Below are 22,922 nucleotides of genomic sequence, written 5' to 3' on the forward strand. Positions count from 1 at the left end.
TGAACTCAGGGGGCTTCCATAGCCTTGGCAGCTTATGACAAGAGCCTCGGGTGATTACTGAGGCCATAAACAAGAGTGTCAATTTGTTAAGTCAACAACAGGAGTCACTGTGCACTTACTTACTCCTCATGTAGGATCTTTGTCCTTAGTGTGCTGTACATTGAGATTGAATGCTATAACGAGTACTCAAACAGTATTTTTCACTTTATGTTTCTGTGTGGGAGCAAACTGTTGAAATCTTTACTTAATGTATGCTAAACTGATCTTCTGTATATAAAGAGAAACGAAAATGAATCTTGATGTGAATGGAAGGAGAGAGGGAGTGGGAAAGGGGAGGGTTGCGGGTGGGAGGGACGTTATGGGGGGCAAGCCATTGTAATCCATATTCTGTACTTTGGAAATTTATATTCATTAAATAAAAGTTTGAAAGCAAAAAAAAAAAAAAGAAAGAAAAAAATACAAGAGGGTTCAGGTCTCCCTTGATGTTCTAGCCCCTGGCTGGTACTAACAATGTTGGCATGCTATTTGTCTATGAGCATAACTCATCAGAAATATGTTTAGCTTTCCTATGGAAGTTAGTTTCTCAGAACTTCCTCTAATACTGGAATTCATGAGTCCTGGAGTGAAGGCTAGCAATCAGCTCGTTCAGTATTCTCCAGTGAAGGAGGATGGAATAATCCATACTTTCCACTTCATTTAACCTTTAGAAAATAAAAGTAGAAGAAATTCAGTTAACTACCCATCGCATGAGAATGAGCATCCCATCATTTATGGAAAAAAAGTCTATTAAGTTGACCTTTGAACATGATATCCAGAGAACAACTTATACAAGTGAGTTTATTAGTTAGCTTTTCACTACTGCAATTAGACTACATGGGGCAAGTTACTTCGGAAGGCGGAAGGTTTATGTCACCTCATTGTTTTGGAGTTCACAGCCCAGGGTCCAGTGCCCCCTTGTGTCTGGCTTTGAGGAAGGGGAAGGTTGGCAGTAGCAGAGCACGTGTGGAGGAACAATCAATCACACGGTGAGCCAGGAGGCAGAGAGGGATAGGAGGCGTACTCGTCGTTATAGCCTCTCCTGATAAAGGCATCATGTCTTGGCCATGTGGTTCTATCCCAGCAACTGTCTAACCCTATCTCCTCCCAAAGATCCCGCCTTTAGGCTTCACATTTGGATTAAGCTTCTATCCATCCTGTCAGTACCATCAATCCATGACTCTGGGACTTAAATATCTGGATGAATTGGGGAGCCTAATCCTGTTCAAACCATAACATTGAGGATGTTGAGAATATTTGAATCATTTTAATATTAGAGTGTGCTGTGTCTTAACTATTCCATAAAGTTCATTATTACTATTCATGAGCTATTTGCATAGTAAGTCAGAAGTGTAAGCTAATGCATTCTGGGAAGATTTTTCCTCACTGTGGTGATGGATGGTCTACATGTTGGAGCAGAAGTGCCTGTGGATTAGTGTTGTATCAAAAAAGAAACAATTTTATATGCCTCTTCCTTCCCAAATTTATATTTACATGTATAGCTGATATATGTTTATTATACTTTCCACAACATTTTTAAAAATTTAATATATATATTGCCTTTTACATATATATTTGTATGAATTCTTCCTTAGTGAATCCCTACTTTCTCTTACATTTATATTTTATAAATGGTAACATGTTCTTGCTCTGCTGCCCTCCAGGAAGAAATGACAAAACCAAATGTGAAATTTCTCAAATTATATTTTTCTGATGACAGAGGGGAAATTGGCGGTAGGGTCTTCAATTCAGTTACACTGAGCACCTAGTGAACTGTAAGAATCAACCATTGTTGTATGGAGAGATGTAAAAGGGTGTGCATAAATGTGTCCTACCTTCTTTATTTTTTTTTAAGATTTATTTATTTATTTGAATGTCAGAGTTACACAGAGAGAGAAAGAGAGGCAGAGAGAGAGAGAGAGGTCTTCCATCTGCTTGTTTACTCCCCAGTTGACCGCAATGGCTGGAGCTGTGCTGATCCGAAGCCAGGAGCCAGGAGCTTCTTCCAGGTCTCCTACATGGGCCACTTGGGCCATCTTATACTGCTTTCCCAGGCCATAGCAAAGAGCTGGATTGGAAGTAGAGTAGCCAGGACTCGAACCAGTGCCCATATGGGATGTCAGTGCAGGCGGCAGCTTAACCCACTGTGCCACAGGACTAGCCCCATGAGTGATACTTCTACCTCTACCTGCTCCTTACAGGCTGAACAGCAGACCTCGGCTTAAATTATCTTAACCTTCCTTTCTTAAGCAGATAATGAGATTTAAGAATCAGTGCCAATTTTATTTTTGGTATGTGTGTATATATATAGGGGGGGCGGATAGACTAGCAGACACATCACAGATAATTGTGACTTCTGTCCTTACTGGTGTGTGTACCATAGATAAACTACTTTACCTATAGCAGAAAATTTGCTGCCATGCCGTGTCATGTCATGTATTGCCACCTTTTCCTTAGAGCCATATGCATACAAGCCCAATGAAATATATTCAGAATTCTTATCTTAGCTGCCCTGTATGCCTGGAAACATCAAAATCACAGCACAAAAAATACCACTGGGAGAAGAAAAAATGGCATGAAAGGCCAGAAAGATGAGAACTTTTACAACATAGGAACACCTAAATATCTATCCCTATATCAACAAATAAAATGTTACTTGAGTGATATTATATGTTTTGTGATACACATCAGGGTAGAAATATACTTCTATCAAATTTACATAAATCCCTTTAAGCCAAATGTTTAACCTTCTTAGCTATGTGTGCAAGTGAACTTGTAGGAAACTTGTTCAGCTCTGGATGCACCATAACATCTGAGCAGCAGATTTAAATTATACATTTAGGCTGACAGGCAAACATATTTCAGGGCAGAATCCTTAGAAAGCAGGAGACAATTTCCTTCAGCTCCACGTCATCGTTTGATGTAGATTGCCTATTATATTCTCAAGGTATTATGAAAAATGGATTTGGAGATATTTTCTTGACAGTGGGTAGACTAATGGAATCCGGTGACTGTAATTAAAATGTGCAGGGGTTTGTTATAACATGGTAATAGAAATATCAATTGCACTGACAGGTTAAAAAAATCTGTCAATGAATGATAATGAAGTTATTTAAATGTCGACTCACTCGCAAACATTTTGCGAACCCTAAATTATTCTCACTGCTTTAACCTCATGCATCCTAAGTTATTAAGGAGCAGAGTCTGTGAGGCAGCCAATACGTCTTTAACTTGGGAAGCTATTTTTATGCCACCAAGTTCAATAGGAGAAGTTCTTAATGATTTTGAGAAGGAAACAAAACACAGATGCTAGAGCTGCTTGATTTAGAGGTAAACACTGTTGTACTTCCAGGGCTTCTCGTAGTGATTTGAGTAATGTCCTGATGCTTCCCATTCCCAAGGTTTCCTCTGTAGGTCAAGTCTTGGCTTTGTGACTTTGAGTATGGTGCTATGTCTCTGGAATAGGCCATCTTCACTCTTCAGGGTTTAGGATGGTAAACGAGAAGGGCAGGTCATTTGGTTACCTTCTAAAGTCCTATTGAAGGATCAGTTGGCTTACCCATGGTTCAAAGTGTGTCTGTTGGACATATTCACACAGCCATACCCCCTGCATATGGAGACTGTCCTGGCGATTTCGAGTATAGAAGTGAATAGTGTGTGTGTGGAGGGGGGGGCAGCACTGTGTTGTAGTAGGCTAAGCCTCTGGCACCAGCATCCCATATGGGAACCAGTGCATGTCCCCACTGCTCCTTTTTCAATCAAGCTCTCTGCCTGTGACATGGGAAAGCAATTGAAGATGGCCCAAGTGCTTGGGCCCCTGTAGCCATGTGGTAGACCTGGAGGGAGCTTCTGGCTCCTGGCTTTGGATTGGTCCAGGTCCAGCCATTGTGACCATCCAGGGAATGAACAAGCAGAAGGAAGATCTTTGTCTCTCCCTCTCTCTCTCTTTTTCTTCTTTTCTTTTTTTTTTTAACTTTTATTTAGTAAATATAAATTTCCAAAGTACAGTTTATGGATTACAATGGCTTTTCCCCCCCATAACTTCCCTCCCACCCGCACCCCTCCCATCTCCCGCTCCCTCTCCCTTTCCATTCACATCAAGATTCATTTTCAATTATCTTTATATACAGAAGATCGATTTAGTATATATTAAGTAAAGATTTCATCAGTTTGCACCCACACAGAACATAAAGTGTAAAATACTGTTTGAGTACTAGTTATAGCATTAAGTCACATTGGACAACACATTAAGGACAGAGATCCCACATGAGGAGTAAGTGTACAGTGACTCCTGTTGTTGACTTAACAATCTGACACTCTTGTTTATGGTGTCAGTAATCTCCCTAGGCTCTTGTCATGTGTTGCCAAGGCTATGGAAGCCTTTTGAGTTCACCAACTTTGATCTTATTTAGACAAAGCCATAGTCAAAGTGGAAGTTCTCTCCCCCCTTCAGAGAAAGGTACCTCCTTCTCTCTCTATAACTCAACTGCTCAAATAAATAAATAATTTTTTTAAAAAAAAAAGATACCTCTTCTGCCTAATAACAAGTAAAAATCTGAGCAAACGGAGAAAATCATGGGGGAAATGCTGCCACTGAAATTGGAGAAACAGAATCACAACGATGGAAGGACCGCAACAGGTCCTGGCGCTGTGGTATATCAGTTAAAGCTCTGGCCTGCAGCTCTGGCATCTCATAAGGGTGCCAGTTTGAGTCCTGCCTACTCCATTTCCCATCCAGATTCCTGTTAATGCACTTGGGAAAGCAGCAGGTGACCCAAGTCTTTGGGCCCCTGCACTCACCTGGGAGACCCAGAAGAAGCTTCTGGCTCCTGGCATCAGATCAGCCCAGCTCCAACCATTGTGGCCATTTGGGGAGTGAACCAGTGCATTGAAGACTCCCTCCCTCTCTCTCTCTCTGTAGCTCTGCCTTTCAAATAAATAAATAAATCTTTAAAAAAAATTATCTAAATGAGTAAAGAGGAGTCTACTCTCCTGGCAGTTCATCAGAGCCTAGCTGGCCTGGAGAAAGGGAAATTGCAACCTCCTCTAGCCATTTGTCCCTCCTAAGCAGGGGAAAACCCTGAAAAGCTAACCTGGTTCACAGTCCAGGGGCACAGGCTCACTGAAACCTGAGACCTCATCATAAAACCATGGAATGTTTGCTCCCCTGGCCTTCTTGCCACATTACTCTGTCCATAATGAGGTGTACTATGAGAATTAACAGTAAAACTTGTCTTCAAACTGTACTTTATACTTTGTGTGTCTGTGTGGGTGCAAATAGTTGTAATCTTTACTTAGTATAGAGTTGGTCTTATGTATATAAAGTCAATTAAAAACGAATCTTAATGGAAAATGGAATGGGAGAGTGAGTAGGAGGTGGGATGGGAGTAGGGGTGGGATGGTGGGAATGGTGGGAGGAAACACTATACCCCTAAAAACTGTACATATGAAATTTGTATTCATTAAATAAAAACCTTCGGGGAAAAAAAAAGGCCTATTAACTATGGTTCTGCTTTACCCACTAGATTGCATCACCCTTTTAGCCATAGTAAAAGCTCCCCCACCAAAACAAAACAATGGAACAACCAACCACAGTTTGAGAAAAACTAAACAAGTATCAGAATCTGATTCAGCAGAATTGTTGGAATAACAAGAGCAATAATTATATATATATGATTAATAATTATATACGGTTAATTAAATGAGCTTAAATAGACAGCATGCAAAAACAGATGACAGCAGAGAAAGGCAAGTTATAAGAAAGAATTTAGAAGAAATGCTAGAGATAAAGAGCACTAATAGAATGTAGAATTCTTCTGCTACGCTCATTAGTAGATTATGTGTGGCTAAGGGCAGAATCTATGGGCTGGAAGCTATCTCAACAGAAGCTTCCACATCTTAAAAGAAAGGGGGAGCCGGCGCCGTGGCTCACTTGGCTAATCCTCTGCCTGCTGTGTCGGCACCTCAGGTTCTAGTCCCAGTTGGGGTGCCGGATTCTGTCCCGATTGCTCCTTTTCCAGTCCAGCTCTCTGCTGTGGCCCGGGAAAGCAGTGGAGGATGGCCCAAGTGCTTGGGCCCTGCACCCGCATGGGAGACCAGGAGAAGCACCTGGCTCCTGGATTCGGATCGGCACAGCTGCAGCCATAGCAGCCATTAGGGGAGTGAACCAATGGAAGGAAGACCTTTCTTTCTGTCTCTCTCTCACTGTCTAACTCTGCCTGTCAAAAAATTTTTTAAAAAAGGGGGGGGGGAGATATTGAACAAAGGAAAAAAGAAACAAACTATATATCCACAAACTATAAATTCAATATAAATGCAATGTACAGCCAATGGGAATACCAGAAGGAGAAGAAAGGAACAGAAACATAGAAGCAAAGATAACTGAGCATTTATGCAAATTCATATAAGATACTAAGTCACAGACCTAGAACATACCAAGCACGATAAAAGTCAAACAAGCAAAAACTGCATGTACAAAATCATAATCAAACATCAGAAAATCAAAGATGAAGGAAAAATCTTGAAAAAAAGCCAGCGGGGGACCATGTTATCTATGGAGAAAAAAAAAATAATAATTATATCAAATGTCTCCTCAGAACCATACAGGCAAGAAGATAGTAAAATATGTAAGGTATGAGAATTCTAGAATTCTTTATCTTACAAAATTATCCTTTAAAAGCGAGGAGAGGGCTGGCGCCGCGGCTCACTAGGCTAATCCTCCACCTTGCAGCGCCGGCACACTGGGTTCTAGTCCCAGTCGGGGCACCGGATTCTGTCCCGGTTGCCCCTCTTCCAGGCCAGCTCTCTGCTGTGGCCCGGGAGTGCAGTGGAGGATGGCCAAGTACTTGGGCCCTGCACCCGCATGGGAGACCAGGAGAAGCACCTGGATCCTGCCATCGGATCAGTGTGGTGCGCTGGCCTCAGTGCACTGGCCGCGGCAGCCATTGGAGGGTGACCCAACGGCAAAAGGAAGACCTTTCTCTCTGTCTCTCTCTCACTGTCCACTCTGCCTGTGGAAAAAAAAAAAAAGTGAGGAGAAATAAGGACTTTCTCAGACAGTTAAAACTTAGGATATTTATTGCCAGATCTGACTTGAAGGACATATGAAAAGAAATTCTTCAGAGAGAGGGAAATGATATAGGTCAGAAACTCAGATCATCAGAAAGAAATGAATATCTGTGGATGACAAGTGGAAAAACAACAAAAACACTTATTTTTCTTCTTAATTGATGTAACACATACTGGTTTGTGGCAGATAATAATAGAGAGTATTTATTTACATAAATATATTCTTATGTATCCTTATATATAAATGAAACAAATAACATCGATGATAGATGAGATGGGAGAGAGGAATTAAGAAGTTTTTGTTGGAGTGAGCATTTAACCTTGCAGTAAAACTCATATGTTCCATATTAGAATACCTGGGTTTGACCCCCGGATTGGCTCTAAATACATAAAAAAATTAAATAAAATAATTTTCTATTAAATGATACACATACTACCCATGAAATGATGTAGTGTTGTTTAAAAATGGAGTTGGGTTGTTTGCAAATATATTTTGTAAACTTAAAGTCAAGCACTTTTTAAAATAATTTTTAAAAAGTATAACTGATAAAGGAAATACATGGAATCATATGTAATGTTCAATTAAAACCAGAAAAACAGGAAACATGTGAAAGAAAAATAGGAACAAAGAACAAGGGCAACAAATAGACAATGGTATGAAATGTGGTAGATGCTAATCCAGCTATATCAAGAATGGTATATACTATGGAATACTGTTCGACTGCAAAAAAAAAAAAAAAAAAAAAAAAAAAAGAAATCTTGTGTTTTTCAACAAAATGGATGCAACTGGAAACCATTATACTTAGTGAAATAAGCCAATCCCAAAAAGGTAGATAGCATATGTTTTCCCTGATCTGGGGTAACTAATAGAGTATGCAAAATGTAATGTATTGGAGTGAAATGGACAGGTTGATATTTGATGATTGTTATAACACTTGTCTCTTCTGTTGAGGAACAGTGTTTTCTTCTTCATACTAGTTGCTGAACTCTTTGCTAAGTGTGGGGTTAACCTTATTAGTATTAAGTAAACTGAAAATAGATCTTTGTAAAATTAAGAGTGGGAATAAGAGAGGTAAGAAGAAGTGTTAGAGTGCAGGTGGAAGGGAGGTAGGATGGGAAGTATCACTACGTTCCTAAATCTGTATATATGAAATACATGAAACTTGTAGAACAAATAAAAGTTAAACAAAAGGCCGGCACCACGGCTCAATAGGCTAATCCTCCACCTGCAGCGCTGGCATACCGGGCTCTAGTCCCGGTCAGGGCTCCGGATTCTGTCCCAGTTGCCCCTCTTCCAGTCCAGCTCTCTGCTGTGGCCCGGGAGTGCAGTGGAGGAAGGCCCAAGTCGTTGGGCCCTGCATCTGCATGGGAGACCAGGAGGAAGCACCTGGCTCCTGGCTTCAGATCAGCGCAGTGCGCCAGCCGCAGCAGCCATTAGAGGGTGAACCAACGGTAAAGGAAGACCTTTCTCTCTATCTCTCTCTCTCTCATTGTCCACTCTGCCTGTCAAAAAAAAAATTAAACAAAAGAGTTACTTTAAATGTCAACATTCTAAAAAACCAACTTACACAAATATCATTAGAGTAGATAAAAAATAAGACTCAACGATTTGTTGTCTATAGGAAACCCACTTCAAATGTAAAGACATTTATAGATACAGATATATAAAGAATAAATTGATAGAGAAAGATAAGACATGACAACAGTAATCAATATAGAGCAGGATATTAATCTCAAACAGAACTAATTTCAGAGTAAGGAAAACTATCAGGTATAAAGAAGACTACTACATACTGACAAGTGAGTCAAAAGACTTGACAGTCCTTCATGTGGGTAGACCAGATGACAGTGTGTCAAACTCCATGAGACAAAAACTGATGTAAATGCAAGGAGAGATACATGAATCACTATTATGTTTAAAGACTTTAACACCCTTCTGTCAGAAATGGACAGTGTGAACTTGGCAGCACCATCAATGAACTGAATAAAAGGGCCCTCTCTAGCCTGTGTCATCCAAGGCATAGATTACACATTCTTTTCAAATGTACGTGGAACATTCATCCATTCATCAAGATAGACCACATTCTGGGAGGGAGAAGAGGTAGGGGAAGGGAGGTAGAGACAGAGAAGAGAGAGAAAGAAGGAGAGAGAGAAACAGAAACCCCTGTCACCCACGTGGAATAGCGAGGATGGATTTCCAGGCTGCCAGCTTCAATCTGGCCCAGACGTGGCTATTGCAGCCATCTGGAGAGTGAACCAGCTGAAAAAGGAGATCTCTGCCTGTCTCTCTTTCTATAGCTTTGCCTTTCACATAAATTACTGAATTGCTCCTTACAAAGAGAACATGCCTTTCCTATTAGGCTGAGACATACAGTGACCTTAATGAGGTGTCACCAAATCATGTACAGGTTGATGCTGCTTTGTCAGTGTTTCTGGTCTTCCCAGCAGCCAGAGCAGACCAGGTGGAAGGTTGCCTTCTTGGTCTCCTAGAGCCCTGTGAGGGCATCTGCATGTACTTTCCTGAGAATTGAGTCTCTGTCCTGCTAGTACGTGTGAAGAAAGGCAGATTTTGGTCTGTACTACGTAGAACTTCAAACAGTTTCAGTTCAGGTTCCTTTTACTAAATATTCAAAGCTAGGTTTTCTAAATACAACTCCTTTTTTGCCTGTGAATTACTTTTGGTTTCTTTTGATCAAAGCAGTGCAGCAAAGGTTAAGGATACAGGTCCTGTGGTGGCTCCTGGTGGACCAGGCACCTTCTAAATACTTTGGCCTTCAGTAAATTTGTTATACCGTTGGGTCTTCCTTATATGTAATATGTGGTCAGTATCAGTGTCTGTCTAATAGGATTTTGCATTTGAAAAACTTGGATCACTCTGTAAACACCCTATCAATGTGCATTTTTTATTGTCCTATCTCTTAGATTTCTTAAACATAATAGTCTATTCAGCAACAGAATTCTGACACAATTATTATGGAAGCATAGTGCAAAATCTTTAACTCTCGTATTTCAGTTCTTACCATTAACTCTGTGATCTGAATCGCATGTGCAGTAGACTAACACAGATACATTTGAAAACGTAATAGCTTCATGAATGGCTTCTCTTCTTAGCAAATGAGATGAAGGAAATCTTTAGCGACTGGTATTTTCCTTGAGGATTCCTGTTATGAATTTTAATAAGTGTTTGGCAAAGAATACAAAAAAAATCAAGAAAATCTTTATAGGTTGCTTACTGTAAGTCCATTATTGTTCTAAGCACTTTTATGAATTGAGTTTACAGTGTATCCTGTGCTTATTTAGTATCTCACTTGATAGTATGCGATTATAGTAGAAGAAATCTAATCACACATTTTATTTCTGCAACTCTTTATAGAAAGTAGTCATATCCTGTATTAATCCCTTGTTTGGATGTAATGGGAGTTTGCCATCTCTGAGCGATCATAAGCTCTAGGAAGGCAGGTAGGATGCCTCAAATATGATTTTTCCACCTCCCCAGGCAGCCTAGTTCAGCTCCATGTAAATAGCAAATAGATGCTTTGGAATGTTCTAAAAGTCATTGTTTAAGGTATAAATCAGGGTAGAATAAGGATTAAAAATCCAAAGCAAGAGGGGGGAAGCCTTGATTTAGTCAGCTGCATATTTATTTTCCTGGAATGCTTAATTTTTAAGCTTTCAGCTTCTTCTAGCACACTGTAAGTGTTGATAGAAGTTTGGTTTTCATCTGCAAGTAATCTGTAAGCAAAGAATGAAAATAAAAAAACTTGCTTTGTAGTATTTTAATAAGATGACAAATCAAGACAACATACTGTATCGCTAAATACGACTACATGCTATACATATTTAAAGAGCCCTTCCTTTTATTAAGATTTGTTTTATTTATTTGAAAGGTAGAGAGAGGGAGAAAGAGAGATTTTCCATCCTCTGGTTCACTCTAAATGGCTGCTACAACCGGGGCTACACCAAGCCGAAGCCAGGAGCCCGGAGCTTCTTCCGGGTCTTCCACATGGGTGCAGGTGGCCCAAGCACTTGGACCATCTTCCACTGCCTTCCCAGGCCATAAGCAGAGAGCTGGATCAGAAGAGGAGCAGCCAGGACATGAACCAACACGCAGATGGAAAGCTGGCACTGCAGGCGGCAGCTTTACCTGCTACACCACAGTGCTGGCCCCAATGCTTCCTTATATTTTTTTTTCAGTTTTTACAACAGTAGTCACTTTATGTTTAACATAGGCTGACATTTTTGTCTGTGAATTTCATTCATTTTAACTTTTTGTTTTCACCGCTTTCTTGTGAAGCTAGGATCAATGTTTTTATTTAGCTATTTTGGTTTTTTTCTCTGATATAGTATTTCCAAAGTGTGATACTCAGAACACTAATCTCATTAGTTAGCCCTCAACAATGGATTCTATAATCAAACTTGTTTTTAAAAAATGCCACATGGAATTCACAGCTTAAGTAATTGAGTATATATTTAAAAAGTACAATTTGTGAAATGTCTTAAAGGAAATTAAATTATATCTAATGGAGAATTTCCCAATATTTATTTTTATTTTTATTTTTATTTTTGACAGGCAGAGTGGACAGTGAGAGAGAGAGACAGAGAGAAAGATCTTCCTTTTTGCCATTGTTTCACCCTCCAATGGCCACTGTGGCCGGCGTGCTGCAGCCGGCGCATCACACTGGTCCGAAGCCAGGAGCCAGGTGCTTCTCCTGGTCTCCCATGCGGGTGCAGGGCCCAAGGACTTGGGCCATCCTCCACTGCACTCCCGGGCCATACCAGAGGGCTGGCCTGGAAGAGGGGCAACCAGGACAGAATCCAGCACCCCGACCGGGACTAGAACCGCTAGGTGGAGGATTAGCCTATTGAGCCGCAGCACCGGCCCCAATATTTTTGATCTTAGAAAATATTCCTCTCTTCTAAACCTAGAGACAATACTTTAAGTATTTAGCAATGGTTACATTGTTTCTCCTTTCACCCTGCTGCTCAGCCTGTCAGCCTCCACTGTTCTTTCATAACCCACATTGTGGGAGACAACGACTCCTACAACCGGCCATATAGGAATAACTGGCAGTGTCTGTTTGCTGTGAATTGTGGTTTGCAGATAAGTCCAAGGCATTGTCTTCTGGGTTTCTATGCCACCTTGAAGTTACTATCTCCCTGAGCTGGGTACAGGCTGACTGACTTAGATGGCACAGGTGCTAGTCTGGACGGTGGAGCAAGTTTCTTCAGGACCTCAGCCCTTGTTCTTTTGAATGCTGGATTCCGAAAATACTGGAGAGGTGCCTGCTAGAGAGGCCATGACAATGAGACTAATAGAAGCAGCTACTTGGAGAACTTTCTTCTCTCCTGTACACCACCAGACCATGACATCTGTCAGTATTTTGTCAGAGTCCAGTCCTGTGGGACAACCTTAGATAGTTGCTAATCTGTACCATTTGAATGCATGAAAACATGTCTTCTTTATCAATTGCTTATTATAAAGCCATTATGTTTAAATATGCAGATCTGCTGGAATTGAGAATTTACAAACTATATTTTAGTTTTGAGCTTTGTGAAATAAAAACTAAACTTTTATAGAGTTTAGTACAAACAAGAAATATGTCACCTACACACAATCACAGATAACTTGAGGCACCGGGATTAGTGGGCAAACACTGTTATAATAACATAGTGTGAATTCTCTGAGAAAATGGTTGCAAATGTAAATGCGAGCCAGTTGATATATTATATCTTGTCATATTGGAGTTAGAATTAAATGTACACACACATGCACACACACAAATATGCAAATGATTATGATTCCTTATAGAACACTTATAGAATAATCCTCATTTACTTTTGTAGAGTATTTTTGAAATGTAAATGTGTTCACTGAGTAGCTCAGGGGTCAACATTAGTTGAATTTTTAAGAAACTCATGATCATACCTTCTATAGACTGGTTCCTACATCTCAAGGCTGCTTTCCCATTATTCCATTAGGAAAATTTAACTGCTCTCTCATATCTAATGAAGTCCTATTGATTTCCACCTTGCACTAAGCAAATTTTTTAATGTAATAGTATTTTCTTTTTATCTTCCTTTTTATCTTCCTCTCACTGACCCTAGGTGGACTTTCCATCTTTTTTTCCTAAAGATTTATTTATTTGAAAGGCAGAGTTACAGAGAGGTAGAGACAGAGAGAGAGATTTCTTCCATCTTCATCCACTGGTTCACTCTCCAGATGGCCGCAACGGCTGGAGCTGCGCCAATCCGAAGCCAGGAGCCAGGAGTTTCTTCCGGGTCTCCCATGCAGGTGCAGTGGCCCAAGGACTTGGGCCGTCTTCTACCGCTTTCCCAGAACACAGCAGAAAACTGGACCGGAAGTGGAGCAGCCAGGACTCGAACTGGCGTCCATATGTGATGCCGGCACTGCAGGCAGCTGCTTTACTTGTTGCACCACAGTGCTGGCACCTATTTGTTTGGCTTTGAACTTGTGATTATGGTTAAGAGAAGTGCATACAAAAACCTGCGCAATAAAGGGAGGCAGAAAAAAGACTAGTGGAATTTTGGGGACAATCAAGTTATTATAGAAAGAGAATGTTGACCTTGGAAGGCTAGGGTGAGTGAGGATAAAGGCCAAACACCAAGAATAGACTGGGTGAGTAGAGAAATAGCCAAAAATCTCACATCAGCAGTGAATTTGGAAAGAAGATGTCTATAGAAGGAGGATTTTAAGAGAACTTTTGTGGGTGGCTCATGAAAAAGTCTCCTTGGGAAAGCTTTTCAGATTTTCTCAGCAAGGAGCCCAGGTTTGATTGTGTTGTTGCACAATGGCCCTGAAGAATGCCAGTTGTGTATTTCCACACCTTCTAGTCTATAGCTTTCTTCCTACTTCCCTTTTCTAAACTCCTACTCACTTTTAGGGTTATAGTTTTTGTGTGTGTGTGAAGAAGTTTATTATAATGCCCCATTCCATAATGATTTGAAATGTCATTTAAACTCGTTAAAAAATTGATTATTTCATATTTACCATCTGTATATAAATTTTATTAGAATGATGTTTTGAATCCCCAGTCAGAATCAATCTTTAGTTCTGGGATCTTTTTTCTAGAGTTTTCTTACTCCAGGACCTGGTTCAGGAAGACTATTACTAGAGAGTAATGAGATTGTTGACACATCTTCTCTTTAGTCATTATGGCCTGTAGGAATTTGTGACTTTTATCAATAATGAATTAAAATAACCACATTTTTGCATTTTTCTACTTAAAACAACTTTATCTTCTGAACATTAATTTATATCTCTATCATTGCACTTAATACATTATTATAATTTGTTTACATTTCTGTCTCTCGAATAAAGCAGTTAAATACTTGAGAAGAGGACCTGAATGTTGAATCCTGGGACTTATCATAGTGTCTAGTACATTTTAGGTGCTCCACAAATGTGAGCGATTGAATGAATTTCACTGGGAATCTCCTCTGAAGGAAAAGAAGCCTGAGAAGGAATTTGTATCTATCCTGTTTCAGTTGAAAGGATAAGACCCGCAGTATAATGAAAGCAGTATAAATTTAGTCCCAGGATACCTGGATTCAAATTCCCCATGGCCTTAGGTGGCCCATTTATTAGGCTATTTCCCTTCAGTGTGTCACTTTAGTTTTTGAGACCACTTTCCTGAAATACAGATAATGTATACTGTTATACATGGTTGTCATGATGACCTAATAAGATTAAAATTATAAAATTGGACCTTTATAGAGAAGCTGATTTATTCAATCTGAATTTATAACATATTGACCAATGCATAATTAAAAATGAGATAATCTGTAACAGAGTCAGTGTCAAGAAGCAATGCCTCGCAATTCTAGGTTGCTTAACACAGAAAAGGGCATCAAGTAAGGTTGTGAAGTTTCGCTTATTATTAAGACATTTTCTCGCTCTTAAATAATAGGACAAGACTGAATGACCTTTGAGGAGAGTGACCCACCATATATTCTATGACTCATGAAAGAAAACACAATTTGTAGATAAATCAAGAGAACCTGCTTTTCTGCTGTGCCAAAAATAAGGCAAAAATTTGGAAATGTCAGATCTCACTAAAAGCTCTTTATTTCTTTCATTAATTCAGAGAACATTCTCATTTCTTAGTCTTTTAAAATTAACAATTTCCTTTAGCAATGTGTGTACATTAAGAGGCAGTAGAGAGATGGAGTTTTAATTTTTACCAATTCAATTTAAATGCAAATGTTAAGCACTCACATGATGCTACTGTGTACATAATTAAGCATCATTATATACCACAGGAATCATTTAGAATTCTCCTGAGAGCCATTCTACTATGAAAAACATGCATTGTACTGACAACCATGACATGTACTTCTGTCCTCATTAATGCCTCTTTTGAATTATAGGTCAACTGATTATGGGACCACCTATGAGAAGCTAAATGATAAAGTTGGTTTGAAAACAATTTTGAGCTATCTGTATGTGTGTCCTACCAACAAGCGTAAGGTAAGCACTGTATGTTCAGCATGCTGTTTCATGAGGTGGCTCCTGCCTTGGTTGGCTAACTTTCCTAGCTGTGTAAAAATGCATTACAGTTAAGCTGGGAGTAGAGATGTAAAGAAAGGTGATGGGTGCTAAGGTGGTACAATGTCTGCCACTTCATGATTTCCAGGCCAGCAGCTGTGCATATGGAAGTGTGCAGGTAGGTAGATCATGGTCCTTTCAGAGAGGCAGCTGCAGAGAGTGAGTTTTACTGAGTGGATGCCACTGACCCTCTTTAGGGACTCTGGTGAGTCAGTCAACAGAATCAGGGTCAACCTTGACACCTCAGAAGAAAGGTGGGTTTTCATCTGATGCCGCTGTTTTCCCTTGGCATGGAATGAATAACTTACTTGGAATTTGAGTTAATTCATGCCAGAATGGAGGCACTGTTTTTGGCAGAAATGAGTGCCTTGCAAACACTGGAGAGATTACTCCCTCCTGAACATGGGTCTTGGCTGCAAAGAGCCTTGGAGTTCATCCCATAAAATACTTCTATTTTACTGATGAGAAAAATGGAATTATAAGGGAAATGGTTTGCTCCCATTGCAGTTACAGGCAAAATCAAGACTAAAATTGAAATCAAATGTTTATCAAGTGTTTAGGTTGACAGTCTTACTTTTTCTATTGTGTCACACCACATGCATAAGCAGTCCTATGTACTCGTAGGAGATGTGATTTTCTCAGGAAGAAAATGTTTGCTTTTAAATGGGAAACGCGTTTGTCTCAGAAGGAGTTTGGCACTATATCCATATGTTTATTTTTATAAACTTGCGTTTATCAAATTCTAAATTTTGACATGTTATTTCTAAGCAGCATATGAGTTATATTAACTAATAGTATCCATCAGGAACTAGAAAAGCTCTGCTCATTAATTTCTACTACGCCATATACTGTTATGAAGTTAACATTGACACCTAGATTCTCATCTTAGATTTGTCATTAGGTACTGTTAATGACCTTGATTATATTCTGCATTTTATACACCTAGACTGTAGGAAGTGGATAATAGTGTCTTTCAAGCTATGATCCTCAGCTCTGACTGCATGCAGAAATCACTAGGTGGTCCCCGAAGATGCCAGCCCTGGTCCCATCCCTGTTGCTCAGGTAGCTGTATCTGGAGAAAGCTCCCCAGATGCTTCTGATATGTATTAAGGATTAAGAACCAGTGATGTAAAGTTTAATGTTCCCTGTATCTCCAAGCATTTCAAGTTATTTAGTAGAAGCAGCATAACTTGACAGTTGAGCATAGACTCTGCAGTTAGATGACTTGAGTTAAAGCCCAGCTAAGCCAATTATCACATGTACAAGTGCAGTGATTTACTTATCTCACAAGCACAGTGTCATCAAATTTAAATGGGGATAATTATAGTACCTACCTCATGAGGAAAGTTGTAAGGATTATATGAAATTAGACACTTCAAGTGCTTAGCACAGGGTAGCAAAGCCTTAATCAGTATTTTCTCTTCATTGTATTCTCCTTTCTTATCTCCCTCTTTCTCCTGCTTCATATAATTACTGGAAGGAAGAGTAGTGATTACTTAGTAGTGTCCGGTGGAACTTTCTGTGATGATAGAAATGTTTCTCTAAGCTGTTCAGTACTCTAGACGCTAACGATTGTTTCTGTGGAGTATTTGAAATATGCCTAGTATAACTGAGTCACTGAATTTGAAATTTCATTTAACTTTATTTTTGTATTTTTTTTTTATTTTTATTTTTTTGACAGGCAGAGTGGACAGTGAGAGAGAGAGACAGAGAGAAAGGTCTTCCTTTTCTGTTGGTTCACCCTCCAATGGCCGCCGCGGCCGGTGCGCTGCGGCCAGCGCACCGCGCTGATCGGTTGGCAGGAGCCAGGTGCTTCTCCTGGTCTCCCATGGGGTGCAGGGCCCAAGCACCTGGGCCATCCTCCACTGCACTCCCGGGCCACAGCAGAGAGCTGGCCTGGAAGAGGGGCAACCGGGACAGAATCCGGTTCCCCGACCGGGACTAGAATCCAGTGTGCCGGCACTGCAAGGAGGAGGATTAGCCTAGTGAGCCGCGGCGCAGGCCTCATTTAATTTTAACTAGTTTAATTTTGTAAAGCCTCATGTGTTTGACAGCACAACACAGTGACATCAAATTCACATATTTAGAGCTGTATCCTCAACATTCCTGTCTTTTGCTTACCTGCCACTTGTTGGTGTGTCAGCAGTAATTACATCTAAATGGTTGTGATCTGCTATATTCAGACTCAAATTGAGGAATTTAATGTATACCCTTTATTTTTATAATGAGGTTCAGTTATTGGTTGGTTTTGAGTCAATTCTTGTAATTTCTGTTGTTTTTTTTTTTTCACTCTGCTTCACATTTTTAGTAAATTTAATTTAGCAATCAACAAAATGCTTGCACCTTAGGATACAAGGAGAAACAAGCACCCCACACTCAGGAATCCTGTCTTCTGGTGGTAAACTCCATATGATTTATATATTTGAAAGATCCCTGGATTAAGATTTAGGGGTCTAGGGCTGGTGCCATGGCTCACTTGGTTAATCCTCCGCCTGCGGCGCCAGCATCCCTTATGGGCGCCAAGTTCTAGTGCTGGTTTCTCCTTTTCAAGTCCAGCTCTCTGCTGTGGCCCGGGAGGGCAGTGGTGGATGGCCCAAGTGCTTGGGCCCCTGCATTCACGTGGGAGACCAGGAGGAAGCACCTGGCTCCTGGCTTCGGATCGGCACAGCACCGGCTGTAGCTGCCATTTGGGGAGTGAACCAATGGAAGGAAGACCTTTCTCTCTCTCTCTCTCTCTCTCCCTCTCCCTCTCCCTCCCCCCCCCCACTGTCTATAACTCTACCTGTCAAAAAATTTTTAAAAAAAAATTAAAAGATTTAGGAGTCTAAATATCTGCCTTGAAGCTTGCCTCCACCTAGCAGGAGAGTTTGCATGAGTCATTTATACTTCTCTATCTTTAAAGCGATAGAAGCTTTAAAGCTTTAAAGCGATAGAAGGACTAGGCATTTACAACTGGAAGAAATTTTAAAATCATTCAAACCAGTAGTAGTCTCTGTTTTAGTGATGCTGTTCGAGAGGAGCACGATAAAGAAGAGGTCAGATATTGACTGTGATTATAAGCTCTTCTGTACCTGCAGAATATGCGGTGAGACTCTGAAAACTCAAATGATTTGAGGAATTGAACTTGAAAGCAAGACTCTCAAGTCCAGATGTAGTTCCAGAGGCTGAAGGGAAGCTATGAACAAAGACTGTAAAGGGCCCTGCAATTGAATTCACACAACTTAATATACCATATTAATCAGGCTGCATAATTAATTGATCATTATTTGGAGGACTTTTAAAAAGGGCATTTGGCCATGGGTATTCAGTTGATCTTAATTAAGACTTGGCAGACCCTAGTTCCAGAAAAAAAAAAAAAAAAAAAAAAAAAAGCATTCTTTGTGACTATGAGCCTATTACTTTCCAGAATCTGAGGTGGTCACAAGCCGTTTAAATCACAATGTTTATGAGTGAACCTAAACGAAGGGATCTTTTCCTCTACAGATAAATGAGGCCTTCAGGGTCACTTTCTGAGATGCTGATAGATTTAAGATATATTGGAGGACGATGAAGGTCTTTACAATGGTGCAAAAATCAATAAAGTTGACACAGCAGTATATTTGTGTACAGTTTTTCTACTTATGAGGTGAATTTATCACCATGAAATATGTACTTCCCCAGAAAGGGACATATTTGAACCAAAGAGATAGGAGCTGCGGACATTTTAGAGTGTGAATATGTTTTTCCCAATCAATGAGAGTTTATGTATTAAAAAAAGAAGAAGAAAGGAAGAAGTATCAGGCTCTTTTAATTATGCAGGACAAAGGCACTCAAGTTCATTTCAATTCTCCTAAGATTTCTCCTATCCTCCAGTGAAAAGGGCAGGCTCCTTTAAAGGATTGTGTTAATTCTTCCAGGTCTCCAGGGTGCTATCTAACAAGTTAACATCTTTTGTAGCAGATAGTTCCCTGTGCTTTTCACAACAGTGGGAGCAACTGGAATTAAACTGACATCAGTGCAACTCTGTATGTTCCCAGGAACCTGTTTTGCCTTCCTGGTCGTGCTGCTATTTTTAGCTGTTTGTGAGGACAAGAGCAGTTCTTGGATCATCATGTCTCAAACAGCAGGCATCACGCCCTGGCTTTGCAGGCAGCTTGTTAGGGACATTACTTGGATCAGAGTCCAGAGTAAAGCAGGCCCTTATTTATAGTTTAAACTGATGATCATCCATTGGCTGGCTCTTTTTCTGCAAGCCTGCTGTACATGACAGCAGCTTTCCTTAGATAGGTCTATAACAGTAATCTCATCATATGTGAGTCTAGAAAATCTTGACTAAGCAACAGAGAGAGCCTGCTCCTGGGTATTATCCCAGCTCATTCATACTCTGTATCAGAGGAGCCCTACACCTGCCCTCTGATAAATGAGGCAGGGCCAAAAGAATATGGGTCCATTGCCAAAAGAAGGGCAGGCTAGCTATCCATCACCTTGTCTCAGAGTTAGAACACCCATCTGCAGTTCGTGACAAATCCCAAGTCTTGCTTGCGTTATCAGAGGCTTATCAGACACAAATGTATGGTCTTCAATACAAAAAGAAGATTTAACTTGTACTTGATAGGAATAGCTAAGATACAGAAGATGATGGGAAGAACTAACACAAATGTAGCAAAGAAAAAAAGTAAATGTTGAAATCTCAGTCTTCCTCTAAAGTTATCTGCTAGTTTATTTGCATTCTGCCTAAAAAGAAAACTTCTTTATACTCTGTGTGTATCTATCAGCAATACCTTTCCCATCACCTCAAACCAACCTTAGTGTTCTCGCTTCATGAGGTATTATACAGTATTTTCAAGAATTAAAGAATATAAAAACCCCAAGTGAAATTCATTGGAGGAGAAAAGAAAAAAGAAAGGGTGTGTATGTGTGTGTGTGTGTGTGCATGTGTGTTAAACTTGGAATAGCCAATATATCTAGTTATTTATTACATCTCTGCACATTCTTTTCCCTGCAAAGAAAAAATTTGACAGTTTTTCTTTATGTTTCCTATGCTTCTTTTGCACCCCACTTCCTTCTCATGTCTGTTATCACTATGTAATTAATATCATTCCTGCCGAGTGAGTCTTCTCATACTTTCATCCTATAAATAGGACCCTCGCTTCTCAGAACACCTTGATCATTCCTGCAGGTCTCTTGGTACATGCCAGAATTAAACACTGTTTGCATTTTTTCCATGCTTGGGTTTCAGTTACCATACTCACTAAGGGTTTGATTTTTGATGCCTTACCTCTTCTGTTCAGATCCTGGGGAGGTTTATTCATTCTGTCATTTGGTTGAGCAGTTCATGCACCATGTATGTGACATTTGGAGACGTAGAAGAGGTGTGGTTGATAGCATCTGTCTGCTTTTCTTAGGAACAATCATAGAATCATTAAATCAGAACCAAAAGGATATTGGGAATATTCCGATTCTACACTTTCATGTAAAAAATGTGGAAATGGAGTTCTAGAGAAGGTGGTGACCTGCCTGTGGTTATCTTTAACTAGTGAGTGAAAAGCTTAGGTCATTTGGCCCTGAACATAAAGCTTAAATGCCACCTCTTTCATAAAATCTGATCAGTGTTCCTAATAAGATATTCTTCCTCCCTCTTAATTCCAAAGCATTTGTTTCTTTTTTCTGCCACTTCTGATTATGTTGTACTATAATTGCTTTTGACCAGTTCTAGTCTCCTCTTTAGAATGCAAAGTCATGGAAGGGATAAAGTGCCTTGGTCAATTTTACAATTTTTATTAGGCTGGTTATGAATGTTAGTGTACAGTATGTGTCTAACACATAACTGAATGTTGGAATTGAACTTAGGTTGGGTTTTGGACTCCTTGGCTGAAACTTGAAAAGGGAAGTGCCCCATGAAACCAGCAATGACTCATTTACTTTCTCTAATTATAAAATTAATTCTTTCAAGTGAATAAACAAGAACAGAAAGAATCCCCATAGGTTTTAGTCATTTCTAGGCCATAATGTATAATATTAACTTTTCTAACCCAGAATAATGTGATTAATATTTAAAATCCCAAGACTTTGCATGGCACTCCCTCCACATTATGTGCTGAGGCCAAGGAGAACCCGTGTATTGTATAATACATCAAAGGGGTGCATGGCGTTTCCCTTGGCGTACAATCAGTGCTTGCTCATTCTACCCTAACTCTTTCATCTGTCCCTTTGTATACAAGATCATCCGTTTGCCTCTAATCTTTTTAAAAGAATATATATTTCATTCATAAAGAAGTACCATGCATGAACACAGACATATAGTGGGAGTGGCATTTTCTGAACTTCAGTAAAAATGACTTCTTTTTCTTTTAGTGAATAAATGCTTACTACCCTACGTTGAACAGTGGTTAAAGGGAAGGATCATATCCTTGGATCTTTCTTGGGTACACTTGGGAGTTTATACTGTTTTGGCCCATCAAACAGTGTTCAGTTCTCTTCTTGAGCATGAAAAAAATAAAATTGAATAAAGGATGTCACATCTGTATTTTTTTGTCCCTGTGGTTGATTTTCCAATAGTTATCCAGGCCCTTGGGTTTCAAACAAGCAACAGAATAGTAATGCCGAGTGCTGTCTTTGAAGCAGGGGCGGAATGCCAGGAGCAGTGCCTACTGGGTATCCCTTGGTAGCCTTGAAGTGCCCCCAGGGGAGCCGTCTGGAATTACTGGGCTCTGTGAAACACAGTTGGAAAAGAAAAACATGGATCTAGGACACTCCACTCTCTCTGTACACTGAACTAAACCCAAAACATCCGTGAACTCTATCCTATTGTATATAAATCAAGCAATTGCACTTTATACTGTTCATAAATCAAGAAATCCTAATCCAACTACATTCCTTTCAGTTTTAGCACTTTGAATAATCCGCACCCAGTTGATTTGTATTAGAAATTGCCTATGTCTCTTTAAAACTGGTCTTGTAAAAAAATTTTAATTTTCAAAAAGGAAGTTCAAAAAATAAACTGTGAAACATACATGAGTTTCAGAAACTTACTTTTTCCTTCCCCCTTTCTCTTTCTAGCCAGCATATCATCTGAATTGCCTGGGTTCTCAGAACTGATCAGATTAATCAGTAGTTTACTGTTTTATGTCATGCCACATTAACTAGTACTAAGTATATTTTGTTGTTGTTGTTGTTGTTGTTGTTGGAAAGAAGCTTCCTGCATAATTAACATTACCTATCTGTTATTTCTCATTTGTAGGATGTTATATCTGCCACATATAAAAAGCAGTAC

General features: G+C 39.8%; 1 protein-coding gene across 6 annotated transcripts in view; it reads left to right on the forward strand.

Annotated features, from left to right (window-relative positions):
- The window catches only part of SORCS1 (sortilin related VPS10 domain containing receptor 1), a 589,194-nt gene that overhangs the window by 310,393 nt on the left and 255,879 nt on the right, over positions 1–22,922 (forward strand). For all 6 annotated transcript variants that reach the window (XM_051824151.3, XM_051824146.3, XM_051824152.3 and 3 more), the window contains exon 3: positions 15,493–15,592. In XM_051824151.3, coding sequence (XP_051680111.1) covers positions 15,493–15,592 — 100 coding nt within the window. The remainder of the gene's footprint in view (positions 1–15,492; positions 15,593–22,922) is intronic.

This window comes from Oryctolagus cuniculus, chromosome 15 (genome assembly GCF_051225735.1).
Source record: "Oryctolagus cuniculus isolate XC-2025 breed Fujian yellow rabbit chromosome 15, ASM5122573v1, whole genome shotgun sequence".
NCBI lineage: Eukaryota > Metazoa > Chordata > Mammalia > Lagomorpha > Leporidae > Oryctolagus > Oryctolagus cuniculus.